The sequence below is a fragment of the Dunckerocampus dactyliophorus genome, chromosome 13 (assembly GCF_027744805.1).
Source record: "Dunckerocampus dactyliophorus isolate RoL2022-P2 chromosome 13, RoL_Ddac_1.1, whole genome shotgun sequence".
In the NCBI taxonomy this organism is placed as follows: domain Eukaryota; kingdom Metazoa; phylum Chordata; class Actinopteri; order Syngnathiformes; family Syngnathidae; genus Dunckerocampus; species Dunckerocampus dactyliophorus.
The window spans coordinates 15,025,795-15,035,072 of record NC_072831.1 but is presented as its reverse complement, the minus strand read 5'-3'; the positions used below and the strand labels follow the sequence as shown (position 1 = coordinate 15,035,072).

General features: G+C 39.5%; 1 protein-coding gene across 1 annotated transcript in view; it reads right to left on the bottom strand.

The window, feature by feature from the left end:
• Positions 1–2,440: 2,440 nt before the first annotated feature.
• Positions 2,441–9,278, bottom strand: part of akt1 (v-akt murine thymoma viral oncogene homolog 1) — a 46,185-nt gene continuing 39,347 nt past the window's right edge. Inside the window, exons 12-14 of the mRNA XM_054796009.1 lie at positions 7,528–7,615; positions 7,336–7,438; positions 2,441–4,118 (exon numbers count right to left, since the gene is read on the bottom strand). Of these exons, the coding sequence (XP_054651984.1) occupies positions 4,039–4,118; positions 7,336–7,438; positions 7,528–7,615 (271 nt within the window). The 3' untranslated portion in view covers positions 2,441–4,038. The remainder of the gene's footprint in view (positions 4,119–7,335; positions 7,439–7,527; positions 7,616–9,278) is intronic.

The window sequence follows — 9,278 nt, the reverse complement described above, 5'->3', positions numbered from 1 at the left end:
CAAACGCACTAAGACAGTACTGAAAGTAAGAGTTCTCACTCTGATGCAAAATTTCTGAAATAGAGAGCGTTCATTAACCATTTCGCTGCTCCTTTTTCATGTTTATTTCAACGCAATTAACTGTGATATTTAAACAGATGTTTCTCTGTATTGCATTTATGAATTTACACAAGAAAACCTCATAAAAAGCCGGACTTACAAAACCACAGACTAAAGCAACAAAACCACTGCTTTTTAACCTAAAGTGTATCGTCCTTATTTTAGAGACGATCTTCGTCTCGACCAGCGAGGACTTTGCTTATCCAGTTTGACGGAAGCTCAGAACAAACAGAAACTTTTAAAAATGTACAATATCGATTAGGTTTTGTGTGACAACGATTTTCTTATAAATATTCAACATTTTCCTCCCCATTCAAGCAAAGATAACTTTTGTATAATTGGAAATGCAACAAACACGGTTCTAATTTTGTTTAAGGTAAATTATTAATTGTTTAAAGTCCTCTTACACAACGTAAATGTATATTAACGTTTATATGCAACGTCCAACGCCAATATGCTGAAAAGTAAGGTTAACACAGTCACCACAAGAGAGCGCTCTAGACTAATTTTAACGTTGTATGCCGCGATGTTAAAAATGCATAGCATGAACCGCATAAAAATAAATAACTTAATCAGCTAATTTGTTGTAATGCCTTATAAGCCAGAAAGCCGTAATTTCAATAAGAAAAGAATAGTTTAAAACATCACCCCAAGAATATTATATCACATGGTGTGGATGCTGGAACTACTCCAGCACAGACACGTTGTACCTTAATATTTGTGTCACGGTAAAACAAAGTGAATCAATATGTGGAACCAGTTCATCATTTGTTCATGTGATTCCTAAGTCAACAGTGAAGGGTTGAAGACGCCTTGTAGAAATGAAATTGTGAACTTCAATTTGTGACAGTTTGTAAAAAAAAGCCTTTAATGTTGGCGAAGGTTCTGAAATTGTCTTTAGACTTGAATACAGCTTCCCATCAACCATGCACCATTTCATTGTGCTACAATCAGTAACGAATTGATACTGTGATGCTGTGATGGTTGCTAACACACACACCACACCAGCACAGTATCACCCAGGTGGGTTTTTCCATGCATCTGGAGTCAGGTGAGCCGGGCCAAACTGGTCCAAAGCTTGCTGTGTTGGCACCGTGCACTGCATCTGGCAAAAGACAGACTGTGAGGCCTGGCTGTCAACATCTGCTCTAGAGACTGTACCATCTGGCTGAGGCAAGGGGGACAGCATCCTTCTCGTGTCAGACCAGCTGCAGAGCCCCAGACAAGGACCTGCGAGGGCCTGCAGAGACAAGACATGCATAGTCAGGTCCTTTGTGAATGAATTTTGACACAAAGTAAGATATGTTTCTCTGGAGCAGATCATATTGATTTTTTAGGTACCCATGAAAGCTATGGTAGTTTTATGGTAGAGAGCTATATTAGAAATTCTAGCTGTTAAATAAACAATAATGTTTGTTTTGCGCGACACTGTGAGAAAGATATTCATTCAATTTAATTCATGACTTTCATTGATTTATTGCCGTTGTAGTTTGCAGTGGTGTGGAACTGCACTGCATCATCCATCCATTTTCTATGCCCGCTTATTTCACCAGGGTCGCGGGTGTGCTGGAGCCTATCCCAGCTGACTTTGGCCGACTAGTCACCAGTCAATCGCAGGGCACATATAGACAAACAATCATTCACACTCACATTCATACCTATGGACAATTTAGAGTCGCCAATTAGCCTAACATGCAGGTTTTTGGAATGTGGGAAGAAACCAGAGTACCAGGAGAAAACCCTCACGCACTGAGAGAACATGCAAACTCCACACAGAGATGCCCAACGGAGATTCGAACCCAGGTCTTCCCAATCTCCTGACTGTGTGGCCAACATGCTAACCACTGCATCATATTGAGAGTTATTATCAAGGAGTTATATGCAGTGTCTCACACTTCAGCAAGCATTTTATTACATCTTCTAAAGAGAGACTATAAAAATAGCACTTTGATATCAGTCAGAGTAGTCTATGTACAGCTTCCATATCAGTATAAATGTAGTCCTCTTAACATAAGTCAACACAGAGTCATTATTGTCTAAACAACACAAGTCACAACTGTCCTGATCTCTTGATGGCAAAGGCAAAAAAGGTTTCTGTCTTTCAACGCGGTCGGACCGTCACGCTCCATAAGTAAGGTCTCTTGCAGCATGCCATTTCTGCTGAGGTTTTTGAGCAGAAGTCTATCTGCTATCTAAGCTGTACACAGACTATTCTAAAGTACTGTATACAGTATAGCTGTCCAGTAAGAAGATACACTGTAATAAAAAGAGACTTGCTCAACTGAATATTAACAATGGTATTTCCTATAAAAAAAGGAGTCTGTACAATTGCATTGTTAAGACCTTTTATTCCATCAGTTTGAAAGAAACAAGTAAAAACAGTGTACAAAGTTTATATTATTTGTTTACTAAAGCTGGTGTCCTCAGTCTTGTGAATATTATGGTAGGGCAGGTACAAAAAAAGTTGCAATAAAAATAAAATAAATGAATTTCCCTATTTTTCAGAAGGTGACAGCAAAAAGGGGGTGTGCATAGGAATAAGCAACAATCAGATTAAAACACACAAAAAAACCCCAAACAAAAACGTTTGAAATGAAAATGTAGAATAAAAACAGTTACATTCAATAAGGCATAATGCACTTTTGAAAAATGATTATCTGTCATCTTAACCACATTGGAAAACTCTCATCACACTTGAAAGATCCCAGTTTAGCCGCAGCCATGTTTTAAAAAGGGTTTAATTTATCCCCAACATTTGAATATCACATAGCAATTTAGTCTTTACCAACCACAAAATACAAAGTCCAGATACAATCATTTTGGGGCAGCAAGGTGCATTTCATTGGCACATTAAAACTTGTTAATAAAAGTTAAATGCTGGTCTCATATAAATAAGAAGTTGGTGAAGGGACACAAATTCCCTGTAAGACGCAAATGAAAGATGACTCTTGGTGTATTTTCCCCTGAAGCCCACTTTGTGTTACTACAGAAATGTATCATGTTAAAGTGACCTCACTGAGGCTGCAGAGGAAGCACTGGATGAAAAACACCCAATACTCTTTACTAGAAGACAAACTACAGGAGAGAAGAGGTTCTGAGGGGTCAGCGAGGGCCCGACCGTTTCGGATCAGTTCGCTGCGCAGCATTGAGAAAGCAAGGAAGGCAACGAGAACTAGAAACATCTTTGTGTGCCAACACTTAGATCTAAGAGGTTTACCTTAACAGTAATCAAACCCTTTGCCATTCCTCTGCCTTTCACACAATTGATTCATTACACTCACTAAGGTGTTACATGCAGGAAAGGAGGACTTTATTTGAAATGGTACATTCGCTTTTGAGACTCAGGTAAATGTCTTGAAAGGTTTGGTTTTGATTTGGAGAGGAGCCAACCAAGGCACACGCGCGCACACACACGCACACACACCAGACTATTGTATATTTTTGGTCCATGGTACTATTTATTATTTCTACTTGAAATGATTGACTCCTGCTCAATTAGGATTTAAAAAAACAACAAAAAAAACAGCCCTTCTTGCAACTCGCGGCAGTGGCTCAATATTTGCATCAAAACTTATGGTGTGTGTGTGTGTGTGTGTGTTTTGTTTGTTTGCGTGTGTGTGTGTGTGTGTGTGTGTGTGTGTGTGTGGATGCCTGCAAGCTAGACAACATGACAACCAGGAGACGAAGACTAGTGCTAACTGCATGCTTGCACAGGAAAAAAAAAAAAAACACGGCTCTGTTTGTGTCCTCTTGCCCTTCCTGCTTCCTGGAGAACACAAGTTGGGAGATGAGGCGAGGTGATGTTCTGCGATGGCTATGCGCAGAGAATGCTGGGAGGACGAGGCAGAGGCCCCAGTCTTTGTAGAGGGTGCAGTCAGGCGGAAGGAGAGGGTTTTGGTGGGGGTTGATGGTAGGACCAGAGGAATGTGGAAGTGTGGTTCAGGCCACCCCACTGGCAGAGTAGGAGAACTGAGGGAAGTGGGGCCTCCGCTCGCTGTCGAAAGACTCCATGCTGTCGTCTGGAGGGAAGCGCAGGGAAAACAGCAACTTAAGCCAAATGTGAGGTAATGACAGTCAAACTTTGCCTTGAGGTTGTAAAAACTGTTGGTGGAAAAATATGGCTGTAAGTATGGATGCACCGACCACATTTTTTCACTTTTGATCCAATCCCAATACCTAAATGTGGATATCTGTAAATGACCAGAGATCTGTTTTCTTTAATATGCGCCACGCCAAAAGAATATCAGCAAATGCAGCTAGAAGAATACCAGCGAACATAGTTGTCTCTACTGGGGATGTCCCGTTCTACATTTTTTGGCTTCTGATCCGATCTGATTTTTTTTTATAGTCTTGCCAATCCGATCCGGTAAAGTGTTGCTGAATTTACTTTTTTTATTACACAGCATGACCAACAGTATTGTTCGGCTTTTGTAACAAACCTCTGTGAGTCAGCTCCCTAATCCAATAAAAGGATAAAATTGAAAAAAATGGGCGTGCAAAATACTTTTAGGGTCGAACTAATCATTTGACATGGTTATAGATCAATGTGGTTTGATTTAGAATACGATTTTTTTTAACAACCTATGTTAAAAGGTATGCAATACATCATTGGCCCATTTTGTCCGGTAATTGAGAAATGGATGTAGCTTTGCTAACTTTTCTAATGGGATGTCAGCTTTTCACACATTGGTACACAATCTTCAACAAACTGTAATGCCCGTGCCTGTGATTAAGGAAGATGGAGTCGCAGATTTAATTTCAATCACGTTATTAATGTAACATATTAATGTGTATGTATATGTAACACACACAGCTGCACTAGCTAAACTAAGCAAACCCCGCTAGCTTCCATTCACGCGCCGTAACAGAGGAGTTTCCACGTTTCGACATGTTTAGTAGTGTTTATGACGCAGCAGGCCGGGCAAAGTGAAAGGGAACTACCGCTGTAGCTACGGCAAACGGATCGGCCCAATCTTGTGGCGGAAACCAGTTTTATCCGATCCTCACAAATACAGCAGATCGGCAGCCGATCCCGATCCTGAAGATCTTACTTCCGGGTAGGGCTGGGCGATATAATGATATTTAAAAAATATTTCTTTTAAGCACAATATAAAAAACAAACATATCGTTCATGTCGATATACAGTAGACTGAATTTGCGCTTCACTTTCCAGCCATCCCGCCGGCCATCTAGACATTTCAGGTATCAACTTATTGCCACCCCTATGTGAGTAATAGTCTCACCTTGGCCACCCCAATGAAAAATTACTGGCTCCGCCACTGCTCGCACAGGGAGTGCTACTCTAACTGCTGGTTGTTTATTCTACGGACTGTCAATAAGTTACTGTTGCGCTGAACAGAGTTGGTAAAAAAAAAAAAAAAAAGCCACATTTTAAATCACACCACAAATTGAGCTATAACCATGTCAAATGATTAGTCCTACTCAAAGTATTTTGCACACCCATTTTTTCCAATTTTATCTTTTATTGGATTAGGGAGCCGACTCAGAGAGGTTTGTTACAAAAGCCAAACAATATTGTTGGTCATGCTGTGTAACAAAAATGTACATTCAGCAATACTTTGGTTGTATAATATTTTTAATGCTTTGAAGAGCTATTTTCATAACTATATACAATTCCACAAATTCATGTTTGTAACAAAAGCTTATATGAAAAAAAGAGAAAAAGATTTATATTGGATCAGATGGGATCGGCAAAACTATAAATCGGATGCCAAAAAATGTGGATCGGGACATCCCTAATTGTACCCTTAGTGCTGTGAAAGACATGATTAATCAGGCATCAAACCAACAAAAAGCCCCGAAAGTATTTGAGTTGCTGCTGAATTTAAAAATGTCCTCTTAAACGAGGCACATGATGTCATATCTTGTTATTTTGTTCTTTTGGCATTAGCTGAGGATTTGAGCATAGCTAAAGGTTTGCTATAAAGAAGACTGATGATTATATTTGACTTTTTCTATATTTATTTTTGTAGAAGATTTTTTAAATTTTAAGTGAAACTCACTTTGTGGAAGAAATATCGTGATATATATCGTATATCGATATTTAACACAAATATATTGGAATATGAGTTTTTGAGTTCTGAAATAAACTCCTCTTCACAGGCAAGTATGATAGTGTAGAAGTTTTGTATAGTTGGAAGAGTTTGTGATGTCCAGCTGTTTTGTGCACCTGTGAACGTGTTAGTCGGAGTGCCTGTGTGTGTGTGTGTGTGTGTGTGTGTGTGTGTGTGCACAGCGCGAGTGAGGAGGACGGCTGCAGTGCATGAGTGGAGACAGCTACGTTCGCTGACACTCTTTTGGCTACGTTTGCTGATATTTTTCAAACTATGTTTCCTGACAAAAACAAACTGACAACACTAAAGCACAAATGTGGCTTGTGGATCCTAAATCTCCACAGGTGGTTTAGAAAATTTACCCTGGTATAGTATCCAAATACCGATACTGTAAGGCATACAAAACTGCTGCAATGCAGGATGCCACACAAGACATCAGAGTACCTCACATACTTACCTCAGGTCAGTGATCCTAAAGGAATTAACTGTTCACGTTTTTATTTTCTTTGGCAACACTTATTCCAAAAAAGCAGAACCAGCCTTGACAAGGTGTGTAAAAAAATATCAAAAGAGACTCCTGCGCCATCATATTACTTGCTGTGTCAAGTATGGTCGCATGCTTATCGATTCACTTCTTTTTAAACGTTATTGTGCAAGGCACATCTTTAAGGGGACGTGCATTCATATTACATCTTTGTCACTGAAGTTAAGATTGAATGTTTTGTGTTTACATTTTGTTTTACACTTTGATGAGCATTATGAACGTTAAAATGTTACTTTAAAAATTGCTGTACTGCTGTAGGTTTTAGTTGGACAACAGCTTGGAATGGAATCATTTCCGGGTACTTTCCATTATGGAAAGAGCTATTTTGTAAATCCAAATAAATTGAAGGTCAACCGTGTCCTGGAAGAAATTATTTAACTCTACAGTTTAAAAAATATATACTATAATGGCATCTATTCAACAAAATAGTTTTGTCATATGTTTATTGTTTCACTGCAAAAAAATTATATGTTACCAGCTTATTTATTGTAATTTAACCAATAAACAGAGGTGGTAGTAAATAACGTAATATAAATAAACGTAATATAATATAAATAATGTAATCACTAGCTGTAACATTTACTTCGATAACACAAACGTTCACAAGTTTAGCTTTACCTTGTCCGGGCGGCGTAATCGTGATGGTCTGTGCAGTGAACTCCTCATCAAAATATCGTGTGTCTGTCTCCGAGGTAACTTGGGGCTTGAAGGGTGGGACCAACTGTTTGAGGCGAACGATAGAGAAACATGTCAGCGAGAACAGTACATTTTGCGAAAGTGTTTGAAGACAAGTGGGTCTATGAAATGGACCTTTTTTTCATAAACGTCTTGCCATTCGATCCCAGCAAAGAACTTGTGCTGCATGATCTCCTTGGCATCATCGGGACCGCCCCCTAACCTGGAACATCAATATTACAGAAGATGTCAGGACATATGTCAAATTAATAATTAGAAAATATACATATAAACTTACAGCCATTGGTAAATACAAAGTGCAATCACACGGAGAAAACTACAGGGTTATTAAAAAAGAATGAACCAATTTCATGACGCATTGCTTCAGTTCTCAAGCATCATCATAGAACGAGTCAGTGACCATTTGAAAGACAGGTTTTCTACGTTTAGAATGGCTGCCACAGGGGCGCTGTCGTCGCGTCGTTCCTCCGGCAACGTTGGTCGGAAGGGGGCCCGAGACCTTACTCTTTGTGCTTTGCCAGACCTCACCGTGTGTGATTTTTTTCTTGCGGGGATATGTGAAAGATCTTGTTTGTGTTCCATTGCTACCCACTAACCACGATGACCTTAAACACTGAATAACAACAGCGATCAACTCAGTGGTGATATGTTAATACGCGTCTGGGAGGAATTCTTTTATTGCATTGATGTTGCCTGTACTGCAGGTGGTGGACAAGAAATAAAACTTGATTGTGAGTAGAATACTTGTGACTTGGCTGGAGTTTTATATTGCTTTCCTCAATAAAATATTGCATAATGAAATCGGTTCATCCTTTTTGAATAACCCTGTATACCCACCATACAAGTGGTCCTTGGGTTATGTGCGAGTTACGTTCCTAGACTATAATCTAAGTTGAGTTTTGGTCTATAAGTCACTCACACTATACACAGAACACACAAATGACATAAGACACAGTAAGAAAACACAAAATACAACAATTTAATAAAAAAGTAATATAAAATAAAAGCCAAAGCCCTAGCAACCTTTCCATGTCAATAATAAGACCACTGCATTAGTTATCACTGTCACTGCCAAGAGGATCAACGACCTGGCGGTTATGTGTAGTGCTAAAGAATTTTGTGATTTTAACATGACATGATCCTGACTGTGTGTGGCTGCGTGCAAAGAGGACAGCTGAGTTTGCTGATGTTGTTTTGGTGTGCTTTGGCTGACAGTAGCCTGTTTCGAAATTGTTGATTGACCGCCTCCTCGTCATCCTTACAACGTTCAATACGATCTTTACCCTTAATGATGGTCACGACAGTCCAGTGTTGAGAGTAATGCGGCTGTGCGTGAGCAGCACACCGTGCTGTAACGCAAATTAAAGTATTTCATTAATTTAAGTGGGTGCGCTCGTACCCACGAAAAGCCAAAACTTGGAAAACCGCCTGTATTTAAATGAAAGTGACTGTTCTCTACAGACAGCAGTGTGTTTAACTACCATACCCATGCAAACCATGCCAGTATTAAAAGGAAAGTGTGTTGAAAAGTGGGATGTGCAAGTTGCATATTTTGTGACCTTTGACAATGGAAAGGCTTAAGAATGACTCCAGTACTGAATGAAATTGAAATACACAAACTGTAGACAAAAAGAAAAGATGTTTTTGCCTGTGTAAGTGTATTTATTTGTTACCGGCACAATTCAAAAAATCAACAAACCAGTTTTCACAAAACCTTGTGGAAGAGAGCGGCATGAGATAAAGCGGGAATCGAAAGCGGAAAGTAAGATCAACTCAGATCCTAGTAAGGTGGTGGACATTACTACCCTCTACAGGACAAAGGTGGACATCCATGGTGGAGCTCTGCACTTCACAATGCAGATTGT